Below are 15,625 nucleotides of genomic sequence, written 5' to 3' on the forward strand. Positions count from 1 at the left end.
CAGGGCACAGCAGTGTGAGCTTGGTCCTCTCTTCCCCAGACTGCCCATCCACACGCCAGTTTGTAACCAGCTGGGCAGCTGGGGTGGCCACAGGCATTAAGGTGACTGTAACTTGGGGGTGCACCGTGGTGGGAAGGCTCCCTGATGTGTGGAGTGTGAGTAAAGGCCTTCCCCAGGCCCTCCCAGCGTCATCGGCAGGAGAGGGCTGGGAGAGCTTGTCACACTTATCCCAGGTCCCCATCCTCAGCCACAGCAGGGACAGGCGGATGGGCCAGAGTTAGGAGAGGGAACCAAGATGGTACCAACCCCTGTCCACATGGGCTCTTCCTCTTCGCTGGTTCCTGAGATGCCCTGGGGGGCCCTGCCTGTCACCCTGCTGTGCCATCCGGCAGGACACGAACAAGAGCAGACAACAGGCAGCCCAGAGGGAAGGGATTGCTCACGGTTTTCAAAATAGAATCGATGGAAGTCCAGGCCCTCGACCAGGTTCCCCAGGGCCTCGGGTTCGAAGGCTGTCATCCCGGGGTCACACATCTTCCTGGAGGGAGGAAGTCAGAGGAGAGAGGGGCTGGGATGGCCTCTCGGAGCCCCCCTCCTCCAATTCCAGGGGCCTGGACCCCAGGAGGCTGAGCCTGTGAAATTAGTGACTGCACCCACCTCACAGGGTCACTGAGGTTGGCGGATGGGAAAGGGCTTATACAGTGACCTTGAGGGGCACTGTGGACTGGCCAGTGCCATTCAGAACTGGGAAGCCTGGGGCCAGGTCGTGGCCCTGCCACTTATAGGTTATGAGACCCTCAACAAGTGGCTTAACCTCTCTAAGTGACAGCAACGTGAATGTCGTGCAATTGTGCGCTGCACTAAGGCACCAACGGGGATAATTCAGCCTGTACACCACTCCCGATATTGCATCCCCTGCTCAGGACAGCAGATCCATCCAGAGGGTGCGGTTCCTAATTTGTCTTCCTAGGGCAGAGACACATTTTCCTTCACTTTAAAGTAACTTCTGTTCACCAAGCAGGTGTGTCCCTGGAAGGAACAGCATTTTGCTATGTTAAACAAAGGCGCCCTATTGTTGGCAGCAGCCTTCCCATAGTTCCTTCTTCCGTAAGTTGAGGAAAACATCACTCCAAGAAGTAGTGCCTGGGAGGAAGGAGCCCAGGGCCTGGCCGAGGAGGCCCTCTGCCGTGTATTTTCAGCTCAGTGCTCCCTCCCAGGTCTGTTTTCTGGGAGGCCCTGACAGCCAGACTGAGGCAGGAAAAAACTGTCTCCTCCACCCCCAGGGCTCTGGGATTGTTGTGGCCCAACATGGATCCCTGTGATGACGACAGTGAAGCCAGGGACAGGATGTCCCCCAGGACAAGCAAAGATCCGGACTTGGGGAGGGACTGAAGATACTGGAGGAGAGTGCCAGGCCCAGCATCATCTGAGCCGGACTCCGTGGTGAGTGCAGGGTGCTCCGTCCTTGCTCTGTGCTGACTGCCTGGTCTTTGTGACTCCAAACAACTTGCTTCTCTACTCAGGACCTCAGTTTCTCCAGATGGATTAGCTAGGGGCCGGGGGGTTGTGCTCAGACCACATGGGATGCTTGGGGCTCTTCCAGCTCCAGAATCATCCAAAGCTGGGGGTCTTAGTCCTGATCGTCTGGGAGACTGAGCACCCCCAACCACTTCCCCAGAGGAACCCCTCTCCAGGAAGTCTCTGGGCTTCCCAGCCTCTGAAGGGACTCAGAGACCGTCTGCTCCAACTCCATACCACAAGCTGGGAAGCAGAGGCTTAGCAGGGCCAGACTCAGGGTACCACAGGCCCCAGAGGTCAGGGCAAGAGGTCAGAACCTAGAGTAGGCTGCAGGTGCCAGAGGAAGTGACATCACAGAGGCGGGAGGCTTGGGGTCCAGAGGAGCCACCTCTCACCCCTCCCGCCTTGGCTGTGTCCTCCAGACCCACTTTCCGGGTCTCCCATGGCTGACTTAACTCTTTCTAGGGCTGAATGCAAGACCCATTCAACAACGCATTTCCATGTTTTTATGCAACCCCCAGGAGCACACGTGCACACACACCCACGCACACCCCTTGTGCACATAGTCACAAACGTGCACGTGTGGCCAAGTGCATCACACTTACATGTACATGCGGCCTCGGTCTCACACCTGCACCTTCCAAGGTCCTTGTTCCTCCAGAGATAATCAGTAGCTTGCTGGGGCTTTGCCACCCACTGCTGCTGAGACCCTCCCACAGTTAGAATGCACCTGGCCTGCCAAGCCTCTGGGAGACAAATTTTAGCTCCTGGGCATAATGGAAACCAGGAACAGGAAGCCCAAAGAGCAAAGCCTGGCCAGGTTAGTCCCACTTTACCTGATCCCAATAGGCCCTTAGTTGGCAGCTTTTGTCCGCCAGAAAGTACATGTTGGGTCTCCAGGCCCAGGCCTTGCCAGCTCTGGCCAAGACGTTGAGGCCTCAGCCCAGAATCCTAGCCAGATCACCCTGGGGCCAGCTGAGGGCCTGTTTGGGGCCAGACCAGCAAGGGTGATGGTGACCACCAGGGGGCGCTCCAGCCAAGCCTTTGCATACAGCTGCCCCTCCAAGGCTGGTCCAGGTGTGTAGGGATGTCTCATGCCACCTGTTTCATTTTATGTTATTTTTGTGCGCTCTGCCTTATCCTCCAGAGGATGTAAGGTTACTTTTAGGGGTTCTTTTGCTCACCCCTGCTCACTGGAGATCACACCCTATGGATTCCTGCCCACTCCTGCCCATGTGAGGTCAGAGAACTGAAGAGGTCCAGGGTGAGGACTCAGGCCCATGAAGCAGGACTGAGGAGGGGCCTGCCTCCCTCCTGCCCAGCTCATCTCCTGAGGAGGTTCATGCTTGGGGAAGCAAAAGAGTTTTGTCGGCATTCCTCCTGGGGAACAAGATAGGAGAAGGAGGAGGAGCAGGACTGAGATATAAACAAGTGGTGTGAGCTGAAAGCTTAATAAAAGCATAAAGTCTGAATGCAAACCGGAAATATGAGTTCAGCCTGATTCACAGCACATGCAGAGTGAGTGAATGAGGGTCAGAGATGAGGACCCCCAAATTAGCCATCAGTGACCCCTGATCAACAATCCAGGCAGGACATGCAGAATGGGCCCAGCCGACTCACGTGTAGGACTCAAAATCTCCATTGCTTATGGCTTCAATCAGCTGCTCTGTCACTTTTATAATTTCCTGTTTCCGCACTGTAAGGCAGGAGGGGACACAGAGAAATAACAGTGACAGTGATGGAGCACCAACCACCATTTCCTGAGTCCTCATCATGCACCAGTCCCTGTCCTGGGACCTGAGGGCTGCATACAGTTTGTCTCTATCCTCACACACACTGTTCCTGGGCATCATTACTCCCATTTCATGGAAGAAGAAATGAGGCCCAGAAAGGTGAAACGGTGCGCAAGTGCCCTCAACCACAAAGGGCAGAGCCAGTGCCTCAGTTGGCAGCCTCTGCCTCCCAACAGCATGCATGCTGGACATTCTGACTCTAGGCTGATTTGAACTCAGGTCTTGACTCCAAAACATGCTTCCCCATCACCTTGCTTGGCCATCTGAATCCCATCAAGGTCACCTGTGGTCATTGTCACCAACAGCCACAAACCAGGGACTCCCCCACTGCCCAAACTGGGGCCACTAAGGAAGGGCTTGGGACTTACTCATCCCTTAGGTCTGGGTGAGTTTTTGCGCTATTTGGGTGCCTGTAGGAGTCAGGCACTGAGCTTTCCAGAACTTCCTAGGCATAATGAATCCCAGTTGCTAAGCCCTGGCCTCCCCCGTCTGCCACTGCCACACCACAAACAGCTGCTGTCTTTCTGGCACAGGATTAGACATATTTTCTTTTTCTTTGAACCCTTATAATTTAGGGGGGTGAGGGGAGGTAATCAGGTTTATTTATTTTAATGGAGGTACTGGGGATTGAACCCAGGACCTCATGCATGCCAAGCATGCACTGTACCCTCCCCTGTCAGCTTTCATATTAGATGAATGATGTTCTGAGCCCGTTTTCCCATCTGTATAATGGGGACACCATCACCTCTCATACATTCAATGCCAAACATGTTGGGAATAGAACCCAGACTTCAGTACCAGACAGGGTTTTATTTAAACCCCAGCCCAGGTCCTCATGAGCTGTGCAACTGTGGGCCACAAGGTTGTCTCCTAGTCCATCAGATGGAGATAACAGTGCCCTTCTCCCAGGTTTGTCATTAGCGTGGGATGAGATGTGCCTGTGGGATGAGATGTGCCTAGCATGTAGTAGGTCCACATTGTAAGTGCCATTTCCTGCATCCTCCCACACGCGTTACTGCATCTGCTCCCCACAGACACCCTGGGAGTGGGGAGCAGGCAAGGCCAGTTTCCCCTGCTCTGACACATGAGGAGATTCAGCCTCAGCGATGAGGGAATTTGAAGCCAAGTGTCCCGACCCCAGCGGGACCGTCCTATCAGAAGCCTCACGTGGTTTCCCAGGGGCAGGCCCTCCTCCCCTGCTCCCCCAGGCTCAAGCTTATCCTCAAACCTGGTCAGCTAGCTGGTGTGCTGGAGCAGTCTCAGGTGAGGTAGGTGGACATAGGTGACACATTGTCCATCTCAGGCTGGGAGCGTGGGAGGGCGACCACCCCTGGTGGAGGCCCAGTCCCCACCCTTTCCTCACCAATGACCAGTGCCCCCCCCCCCGTCTCACCTCACACCAGGGAGCTCACCCCAGGCCCAGAGGACACAGAATCACAGGACACTCAGGCTGCAAGAACCCTTGGAGACCAGGGACTCAGACTCCTCATCAAAATACTGGAGAAACAGAAGCCTGGTAAGGGCTATGACTTGCCCAAGGACACAGAACATTTTGAGTGCAGTGTTTGGCTCCAGCCCAAGGCCTTTTTGACAGGACCCAGGAGATCCAACACGCTCCCTGTCATGTTGGGCCCCTGTCCTTGTCTTTTTCCCAGCTCAAATACGAGCTCCGTGGAGGCTCACTGATCCCTGGAGCCTGCAGCAGGCCTGGCCCCACAGGCATTTGTTATTGAGTGTGTGCGCTTGGTGCTGGGTGCTCAACCTGCAAATCTTACGGCTTCTCGGCACAATCTCATGTGATTTTCACCTCGGAGTCAGAGGTGAACTCCAGTCACACTGGAGGCAACAGGTTAAAGAGTCTGCTCCAGTGGACCACCCCTCCCCAGCAGACCATGCAGCTCCCAAGCCCATCCCCCTCTCCCCCACACCACCTGCCCCTCAGGGCAGGGCCCCGTGCCCTGCATAGCTCTTGGCACACAGCTCTTGGCACACGGTGGGTGCTCAGTAGACGTAACGTCATCGAAGTTACCATTTTCAAAGCCAGTCACTGCAGTGAGCCACCAATTCTTTATCTCCTGGCTCTGCTAAGAATCACCAGGGCTGGGAATGAGTCTGTCTTAGACCACGAGCTCTGCCGGGTCACTCTGGGGCCTTGACTGGGGCAGGGACAGAGGCGGCATGAATGAATGAACAAGAGATGGACCAGATCAGGGTCTGGCGCTGCTGCTTTGCCGGTTCCCTGGAACTGCCCAAGTTGCCCGGTGGCCGCTGTCCCTAGGAGCCCAATAGCCTGACCTCCTGGTCACCTCTGCCCTCCTTCATAGATGCTAGAGACTGAGGATGGGGAGAAACCCACCTCCACCAGGAGACACCTCACTTCAGCCTCTCCAACACAGAATCAGGGTGACGACCCAGTGCGAATCCCCGTGCTCCTGGCAGGCTATGGGGCCTGTGCCCCTCCCTTGCCTGCTCTGCGCAATGTTAGGAGCCCTTCCAGCTTGACATTCCACGAGCCTGTGCTTAATGTCCTGTCTCCTATGGGCTGCTTCTCACTGCCACCTCAGAGGGGCTGGCAAAGTGGTGAAGGGCATGGATTCTAGAGCCAGATCCCGAGTTTGGATCCGGGTTCTGCTATTTAATAACTGCGTGCTCTGGGGCAAGGTACGGCCCAGGACCTCAGTTTCCCATATGTATAATGGAGCTACTAATAGTACTTACCTCATAGAGTGGTTCTGAGGATGGAGTTAAGAATAAATCAATAAAAATAACTAACACACATATGGTCCTTACTCAGAAAGAGCTACTGTTCCAAGCCCTTTATATCAACTCATTTCTGTAAATAATGATGCATTATGTAAAGCTTGAGAGCAGCGCCTGGTACCCCCGAAGTGAGAGCTCTGCTTGTTATCACTGGAAGGCTCTGAATTGGAAGTTTCCCCTGAGGACATCCTCTAGCCTCTAGCCCAGGCAGGGACACTTCCCAGCAGCCTGATACGTGACGGTTCAGTCTTGGTTGGAACCTTGGGGCTTGCAGCCTGCTGGACAGCTTACGCCATTTGCATTCACCTCCTTTTGAGTCGAAATCTCCCCCTAAAAGCCCTGGTGATAGTTCTGGTCCCCTTTCTGCCTTCTAGGGCCCTGCAGCATGCACCTGCTCCCCCAGACTCTATGCTGTCCCTGCTACCAGTCTTTTCTTCTCAGGGCTTAAGGCCTCCAGGATGTGGTTTGCAGGATCTGACTCAGGCTGGCCATCTACTCTTCAGGGGTACTTGAGCTGTTTAGCTGCTTCTGTGAGTGTGAGCACACAATCCCTGGTGAGACTTGAATATTGCAGAATATCAGATCTAGGGTAGCACTTTATGCCCTCCCCAGTTCTGGGCACAATACCACTATTAATGCAGCCTGAGACAGTGCCTAACTTGGCCTCCAGCCACTCAGGACACCAAGTTTGCCAATAGTCAAAGCCTAGTGGCCAGGAATCTCCCTAGCTTCATTCCCTGGGACCAAAGATCTGGGGTTGTGGTGCTCCTTAGAGCTGGAGAAATTCATTCTGGTTCTGATCCCCTCCCCTGCCCTCAGCAGTCCCATTGCTATATGAAAGATTCATTCAGCAGCTGCTCAGTAACAACTTCTGGCATTTCTTACGTACCAAGTGTTCACCCAACCAAGAGTGCTCCCCTATCGATGGGAAAGCTGGAGCCCCAGAGAGGTTAAGACACTCTCTCTAGGTCACACAGCATGCCAAAGCTGAAATGGGATCAGCATTCCTAACTAATATTTCTCAGAATGTCTCTGCCCAGCTTCTGAGACAACACTTTGGGTAGGAGAGGCAATTAAACTTTCAAGGGGCTGACCAGGCGGAGGTAGGGCAGTGGGGAGGAGGCCTGGTAGAGCCCTGTGCCATTCAGAAGGTGAGAGGCCTGTGTATTAAGCCTAAGGTGTTCTGAAATATTAATGTCCCTTTCTTTGCTCAGGGGAAAATGTTCCCTGGAGGATGACATTTCTAATTAACTTTAATGTTAGGTCAGAATCCACCGGCCAGCTGCTATTCTCACTTAGTAAGAAGACTTAACGAATTAACACCAGAAAATAGTTCTCTGGAAACTCTCTCTGAGGCCTGGAGAAGCTGGGGGAGGCACAGGGCTCTCTCTCCTGCCAAAAAGGGGTAGAAGCTCCTGGCTGAGCCAGCATCTTTCATCAGACATGACATTTTACATGTGGGGAAACTGAGGCAGGAAACGGGGACCCAGTTCTGCCATTAATAACTTGGATCTGCCCTTTCTCTTTTCCGGGCCTCAGATTCACCTCTTTTAAAAGGGGCACATGTGAATTAAAATTCAGCACTTCACAAATGTTCCCATTCTGATGTCTCTAAAGCAGAGGGTAATGTCAGACCTCAGGGATGCAACCCAGAGCCATTACCCCAGGGGCAAAATGTCTTTAATGGGTCACATTCTACGTTAATAGTGCATACAAATTTTACATTCTATTACAAATATTTCTCTGTTTAACATATAAATATTTGTCTTAAAATCATTCTGAGTAAAACTGATGCTCCAAGAAAATGTCATATGGCTTCCTATCATTCAACCATAAGATCTAGTTTGGGGGAAAAAAAAAGAAATTAAGATTCATTCAGCAATGACCATGTGCCAAACACTGTGTAAGCACTTTATATGCAGCCTCTCATTCGATCTGCACAACAGTCCTCTGAGATTGATACTATTATCATCACGTCTTTACTGTCAATGAAACTGAGGCTCAGAGAAGTTGAGTGAGTTGTCTAAGGTCGCCCAGCAAATGGACTCCAGGGAAGAAGCACAGAGCCAGTTTGCCTCCACAGTCCCTGTCTGTTCTTTTTTTTTTTTTTTTTTTTTTTTTTTTTTTTTTTTTTAACAAACCCTTGTGTCGAGGGCTGACTTTCAATAGATCGCAGCAAGGGAGCTGCTCTGCTATTTACGAAACCCTGACTCAGAAGCAGGTCATCTACGAATGGTTTAGCACCAGGTTCCCCACAAACGTGCGTTGCGCGACGGGCGAGAGGGCGGCCGCCTTCCTGGCCGCGCCCCGTGTCCCAGGACGAAGGCCTCTCCGCACCGGACCCTGGTCCCCACACACGGCCGGGCATGCTGCGCGGCGCGGGCACGCGGGCGAGGGCCCTACGGCGGGGACGGCGGGGGACCGGCTCTCTGAGGCCAACCGAGGCTCTCGTGGCGCTGCCGTATCGTTCAGCCTGGGCGGGATTCTGACTTAGAGGCGTTCAGTCATAATCCCACAGATGGTAGCTAGTCCCTGTCTGTTCTGAGACTAGAATGATGGGGTCACAACGAGTCTCCTCAAAATTCCAGCACCTAACTCTTACCATTGGGACAGCATGCCTCAAATATGGGGAATGTTTCAACCCACTTGAAACCTGTGGAATCGGAATCCACAGGGGCAGGCCAAGAATGCAGTTAGAAAGTCATACTCAAAATGCTGACCTGATCCCATGGGAAGTCTTCACGATAATGAGTTTTTAAAGGTTGTCCCTAGTGCCATTATAGAAGCTTGATTTGCTCTAGCATCAGGCTGTGGTGATGAAGTGACTGTCTCCAGCCACCCTCGTCCCCCTCCATCCGGGAGTGACCAGAGAGGGACACCCACAGGGTGGGGCTGGGCTTCCAAACATCCCGACAGAGTCAGGAGGCAGTCATGGCGTTTGGTGTGTTAAAACTGCCTTAAATAAGCCTAAATGGCAATTGTGCAAAAATATTACATAATAAAATGCTCTTTCCCACGTCATTGAAAGCCTTTAGAGGCAAATCATCTAAACACCTGGACATCTCTAAACTGGCACAGCTGTGATCTCTCCAGGTCAACGCTATTTTTCTACACTTCAGAGGCTCCCCAGGTGTCTCTGACACACACCCCAGTGTGAAACTCCCACCCTCGCCGGTCCCTGTCCCGGGGGAACAAGGAGAGCTGGGTATAGAAAGAGCAACAGGACGTCACTAACACATCCAAGGACTTGGTGTCCCATGGGCAGAAGTCGACGCTCCCTCCTCCCTCCTCCAAGCTCCAAGCATACTTTCCACATACCCCAGCCACCCTAGTCAAGGTTGTGAGCCCGGCCCTGGAGCCATGCTGCCTGGGTTCATATCCTAACCCTACCCTACAGGAGCTCTGGGACGTTGGGCCAGTTTACCCAACCCTCAGTTTCTGGGCTATAGAATGGGGTTGATCACAGTCCCTACCTCCTAGGTTTGTTGTGAAGCTCAGGTGAATATAAAGCACTTGAAAACAGGTCTAGCACACAGCGAGGGCCCCACGAAAGGCAGCCATTACTCCTAGTACCGTCCTGGTATTTCCTCTCCTACTATCAGACCATGGTTATCTGGGGTTTTGCTCCCTTTCATCTGAGGGCTTGTGAAAACTGTTAGCCGCTGGCTACAGCAACCCCAGCATTTGGAGTTGGTCTTGGGCAGTATTTCCCATGTTCCAGTTGGCTGAACTTTCTGAATTTTTGCTTTCCCTTCCTTTACTATGATTCCTTCAAGTTTTTTAAATCAATTCATTTTTTAAAAATTCACAAACACTTCAAAAGGAAAATTTATACTGCTCTGATACATCTACGACTTGACTGTGTTACATTAACGTTTTCTGATACATGTTAAATTAAACACATAACCCCTACAAGAAGAAAAGTCCACCTGGGGACCGCTGGTGGGCCAGGTCCCTCGTGTGGGCAAAGGCCCCGCAGTGCACCCGGTCTATAAGGAGCCAAAGCGTGGCTCTTTGTAGAGAAACAGGACACAAGGTCAGCCTTGGGGCCCTTTCAAGCCAGGGGCTGTCCATGAAGGGGGCCTGCCAAGAGGCCCAGGGGCTGAAGGCCAGGCCCCTCCTACCTTTGGTGTCTTCATCCTCAATGGTGGTGTTGGTGCTCTCGGAAGATTCCTGCCAAAGAGAACATGGGAGGTGGTGAGGCCCGCTTGGCCAGCAGGAAGAGGTGTGGCCAGTTGGGGGCTGCCCCGGCGGCCTGATGCTGCGGCCCAGTGTCTGTAAACCTCATCGGCTCTGCCATCCAGATGCTGTACTGAAAACCCTATCAGACTTCAAGCCTAAAGAAGGGCCCCTGCTAAGCCAGTGGCTGGTGGGGGTGGGAGGAGTGGGGCGGGGGCGGGGGCGTGGCTGAAGGGATGGATGCATGGAGAGCCCTGGCCTTTCTGAAAGGGCTGGGAGAGGGTCCTGGGCCCTATCTGCTTGAGGGAGCAGAGAGGGGGCCTGGAGGAGCAGAGAGGCACATGGTGGCCGCAGAATAGGGAAGGAATGCACACACTGGCAGGAGAAGAAGAGAGGGGAGTGGTGAGGCCCAGCGTGAGAGAAGCTGGGCTTTTCAAGGGGAGAAAAATCACACAGTTGTGGAGACAGCAATGGAGTCAGAAGAAGAGGGATGTGGGCCACCATGCCACCGCAGGAACCCCTAGACAGAGGCAGGGGCTGGTGGCTCCTCTGCCACCGGCGGGCCCTGGGTAGCCTCGCAGAAGCTCAAGAAGGGCCTCTATGGCGCCCACTCCTTTGGCCAAATCAAGCCCCCTAGAGGCCACAACTGGCACAAACCAAGCCCCGAGATGAGTTCCAGAGCAGAGGGCGGGGAGAAGCGAGAAGCCAAGGACTGGATGTGGGATGGGCTTCAAATCAACCTTTGCATCCCAGGGAGTTCTCAGGTCTACCATCAGGCTGCTGGTCTGGGCCATGGAGTTGGAGGTGTCAACAGAAACACGCCAACAACACACACACACAACACACATATTGTCACACGAGGCACACGTACCAAGCACGCCCTGAGCACCCTCTCCCCGCCCCGGGTTCCCAGTGCAGCCTGCAGGAGGGAGGCAGGAGCGAGGGTTCGAGGCCCAGGATTTACCGGCGTTTGGGAGACGGCAGACACTCACCATTAACTGAACGCTGGAACTGGACTTTCTTTTCTGGAAAAACAAGGAGAAGAGATGGGACAGGAAAAGACACAGCATGAAAACGGCAGGGAGCAGAGGAACAAACGACAAAGAGGGGTTGGAAGGAGGATTGGCCTCGGGGTCATCCTCGGTGGTCCCTTGCCGGCAACGGCATTGGGACAAGGAGTCAGGGCCACTAGCAGCAGCTGACCTGGCAGGGCCAGTCCTCTCTCAGCCTGGAGTTCTAGGGCCTCACGCACAGCTGCCTGGGCCTCAACCATCCAACCTCCAAGCTCCAGGCCAAGCCTTTCTTGGACCAGGGCTGCCCCTACGCCGAGCTCTGATGCGGGAAGCAAATCTTGGGTCTGGGGTGCCAGATGCCTAAGGCCTCCAGAATCCAAAACTCTTGGACAAAAAGGCCCTCAGTGCTGGAGATGAGGCCCAATGTCTCCTCCTAGACTCCCCAAGCATCTCTGAGGAAAGGATGAATGTCCTGGTTTGGTTGAGTGTCATAGTCACTTAAGAAACTTGTCAAAAATATGCATAACCAGGCCTCTTGAGGAGTCTGATAACTAGGTCTGTGCTGGGGCCTGAGCATCTTTATTTTAAACAATATCCCCAGGTGATTCCAAGGCAGGGACAGGTGTGGGAACCAGTCCTCTAAGAGGCCTCAGAAATCCTGGCAGACACAGAGCTGAGCCCAGAATTCGAGTCTTTGGGCCCTGCCATCCACCTATTCTAGCTTCAGGGGGATTTGTAGCTTCCCCTGTATTATTGGCTATGGACCCAAGGGAAGAAGAGAAGGAGAGAGGAAAGTGTAGATTATCTTCTCCTTTCAGCTCTAAGCCAGGAGTCTTAAACACTTGCACTCATAGAAGGTTGCAGGTCAAGACTGACACTTGCATTGCACATGTGGAAAACTGGGGCCCAGAGATGGGCAGTGATCTGCCCAAGGCTGCTCAGCCAGCACTAGCAAAGCAGAGTCTGGAACCCCTGATGTAGGCCGCTTCTCTGTCCAGGTGTCCAGGTCCCTGCAGCCTGACGGCTCTTCAAAGGCTCACCCTCCCTGGAAGCACCCACATGTGAGAGGCCAGGAGGCTGCTCCCCTTGCTGCTCCATGTGGGAGCAGAGGAAGCACTTGAGATGACCTCACGGTAAGCCTTTGCTGGGGGAGGCACTGGATATACTCTGAGGGTCCTCGGGTCTAATTCTAGGCTTTCTGACTCCAAGATCCAGGGGCCTCTGAGTGCCAGGAGCCTTAGAGCCTGTCCTCTCCATCCAGGGCCTCCACAGACGTGGCTGTGGTGGCTCACTGGGCACTTCCAGCATCAATGCCCCTGCCTCTGCCCCAGCCAGCCTGGACAGTGTGACTTTCATAGCTGGAAGTCTGCAGCCATCCCCTCCTCCCCTCCCCTCTCCCCTCCTCTTCTTCCCTGTCCTCCCAGTGTCAGCCTCACTCCTGGCTGGAGCTGGGCCAGGCACAGCATGTGTCAGAGGGGACAGGCCCACACAGCCTGGCTGTCAGCAGAAACCTGAGGAGTGGCGCGGGGGCCAGGAGGTTCCAGGCGGGACACGAGGAGGGAACACAGAGCAGAGACTGCATCAGATTCGGACGTACAGTGACAGGATGGGACATGGGGGAGAGGAGTCATGACGGACGGATGGGACACCAACAGGGGGCAGTGAGTGGTGTTGAGGGTCAGTCGGCCCCTCTTGGTTGAAGTAGAGGCCTAGGAGTGGTGGTGGTGGGGACAGGGGCATTGCTTCTTGGTGCTAGAAAGACTCAATTTTCCTGAATCACAGAATGATGATGATACTAATAATATTCCCACACTAACCAGCACGTTAGTTTAATTTGCAAGTGGCCACCACAAGTATTCACATCTCTTAGAACCATGTGTAGAAACATGGTCCTAAGGTTGGCAAGAATGATAAAAATGAATTACGGTCAAAATTCGCCTTGAAAAGTCCTTAAAAGCCCATAAATACAGGATCATGTCATATCTCTAACTCCATCAGGACAGTTTTTCCTCCAGCACTGGGACCAGTCACTGCTTCTTCAGCTAAGCTCCAGATGGAAACAGTGGTTTGTTTCTGGAAACCAAGTTGTAGGAAGAATGTGTATTTCCCACTCTGGCTGAACGTGTGTGGGTGACAGGAGTGACCCCACCAGGCCCACCCTGGTGGGAGTCTCTCACCAGCCCCCACAAACAGCTCTTTCTACCTCTGCACAGATGACAGAACCAATGGCCCAGGCCACCAAGGGAGGGAGCAGTGGGGCCCGAGCTCAAACGCCTGGCTTCTTGACTTGAGGTCCCATTTCAATCATTGTGAAAATGTGATTGGACCCCCAGAATGACATCTTGCAGGCCAGGCTCCCCAAATCCTGGGCAAGGCCCCCAGGGTTACTCCCATCTTCCTGCTGGATGTCCCCGCTCCTCCATCCCAAGGAAGAGGAGGAGGCTGAACTGCAGAGAGAGGGTCAGATCAGGAATAGCCTTTGAGCATCTCTTTCTCCACAGCCCGGCCACTCTGAGAAGTCACTCTGGGTCTGTCCTGCACCACTGGAGGCTACGGCACTTTCTTCAGCGGTGCAGTGACCAGCCAGAGCCCCGCCGCGCTGACATGTCCTTGCCCTCAGACTGCCTCTGCCTCCTGGCCTTGCCTGGAGAGGAGCCATACTGGAGCTTCGACCCAAGACCTGGCCTGAGGGAGGCCCTGACCTCACAGCCAGCAGCCCGGCCACAGCACACCAGAGTGCCAAACAGACGACAACCACCCCACCTCTGCCCCTCCTTCTCCACCAGCGTGGACCACAGCCCACCAGTGCCTATGGCTTCTGCCCCATATCCCTCCAAATATGACTTTCCCCAGGGAACCCAGTACCTCCAGTGTGTACACACTAGGGCCAGAAGAGACCCCCAACCTTGCACATCCCTCCATCACTCTTTCAAATTGGGAGGGGAGGGGGACTGACTCATGAGTAACCTAAAACAGCAGGTAAGCCAAAACTCAATGCTGGATTCTCTTACAGCATTTGGAAAGGATGCATTTTAACTTTATAAATTGGGCTGGCTTCAGATCTCTGGTTTCCAAACATTTTCTTTAGCAAACTTTGTTTTCAAGAGAAATCTTTACTCGCAAGTCCAGCACATAAAGCAGGAAAGGTACCACTACTGATGAGCATCCAATGAGCACGAGTTACACGCCAGTCCCATGCTAAGTCCCCAGTGTGCAGCATCTTGCTTCATCTTCACAAACAGCCCTGGGAGGTGGGAGATCCTCTCCCTCCATTGCTTGAATGAGGAAATAGGCTCGGGGGATTCAAATAACGACTGTACACCCACCCAGGCTCTCTCAGCCATGGCACTGGCTGGTCCACAGCTATTCTGGCTGAAGTGGGCGTGAGCAGCCTAAACCGCTCCCTGCTCAGCCTCTCCCTTTCCAATCCCTCGTCACCTGCTGCCAGAGGTGCCTCCCCAGAACTTCTGGACTCCAAGGAGTTCTGTTTGAAAACCACTGGCTTTGGCTGATAACCGAATAATGACATATTCCTCAAGCACCCAAGATAAGAAGGGTGCTTCTTTTGATTGCTTTTTTTTCTTCTTTGTTTTTAAAGCTGAAATCTTGGAAATCATCGAGTTCACACCCTTCCTGCCTCACCCAGTGCACCTATGGGGTAACTCAAGCCACCAGGGCACTGAAAGCAGAGGGGAGGCCCGTATCCTGGCCGCAAGCAGACACCCAGATCCTCTCCCATGCAACCCCTGACAGACTGAAGCCAGGGGCCTGAGACTCTAAATGCCACTACAAATCAAGCCAGAAGCCATCAGCCCACCTGGGTGGCTGTGTTTGGACAGCATCTCATATCTTCTAGTCTCCTGGGCACAGCCCAGCCCTGGGGCCCTGACCAGGCAGGACTCTGAGCCCAGAAAAAGGCAGGGTCTCAAAAGAGGAGAACCCACAAGGCGAGCCAGTGGCAGGGGAGGAAGGGGCTGCAGAGAGCAGGGGACCAGGCCCCAGAGAGCAGAGGGAGAAGAGAGAAGAGGGAGAGAGGGGTCAGCAGGGTGTAGAGGGAAGTAGCTCGGGCATCAGGGATGGGGACAGGGTAGGCCTGGGTCGGGGGAGGAGGGGATTTTTGGCACTGAACCAGCAGGCCTTGATGGGGGTGGGTACATCTGGATCCCAAAGCTGAGAGGAATGGCTGTCCATCCCCCACAGGCTTTGTAGGTTGGACTGGGGCATGCATTGGGTCAGGGGCCCACGTTCCAGCCAGCCCACGTTCAGGAAGGAGGTCACCCCTCATAACATCTCTTTCCCTTCTTTGCACCCTTCCGCTCACCAGTCCCCCAGTCCGGGAAAACCACAGAAATCTCCTTTGAT

General features: G+C 53.8%; 1 protein-coding gene across 3 annotated transcripts in view; it reads right to left on the reverse strand.

Annotated features, from left to right (window-relative positions):
- Positions 1-15,625, reverse strand: part of CAMK2A (calcium/calmodulin dependent protein kinase II alpha) — a 60,649-nt gene that overhangs the window by 5,341 nt on the left and 39,683 nt on the right. For 2 of the 3 annotated variants that reach the window (XM_031449338.2, XM_064484437.1), the window contains exons 14-16: positions 10,196-10,244; positions 3,139-3,214; positions 444-538 (exon numbers count right to left, since the gene is read on the reverse strand). In XM_031449338.2, coding sequence (XP_031305198.1) covers positions 444-538; positions 3,139-3,214; positions 10,196-10,244 — 220 coding nt within the window. Of the gene's footprint in view, positions 1-443; positions 539-3,138; positions 3,215-10,195; positions 10,245-11,242; positions 11,276-15,625 lie in introns of all 3 variants that reach the window. The other variant, XM_031449336.2, reaches the window with a different exon arrangement.

The sequence above is a fragment of the Camelus dromedarius genome, chromosome 3 (genome assembly GCF_036321535.1).
Source record: "Camelus dromedarius isolate mCamDro1 chromosome 3, mCamDro1.pat, whole genome shotgun sequence".
Classification (NCBI taxonomy): domain Eukaryota; kingdom Metazoa; phylum Chordata; class Mammalia; order Artiodactyla; family Camelidae; genus Camelus; species Camelus dromedarius.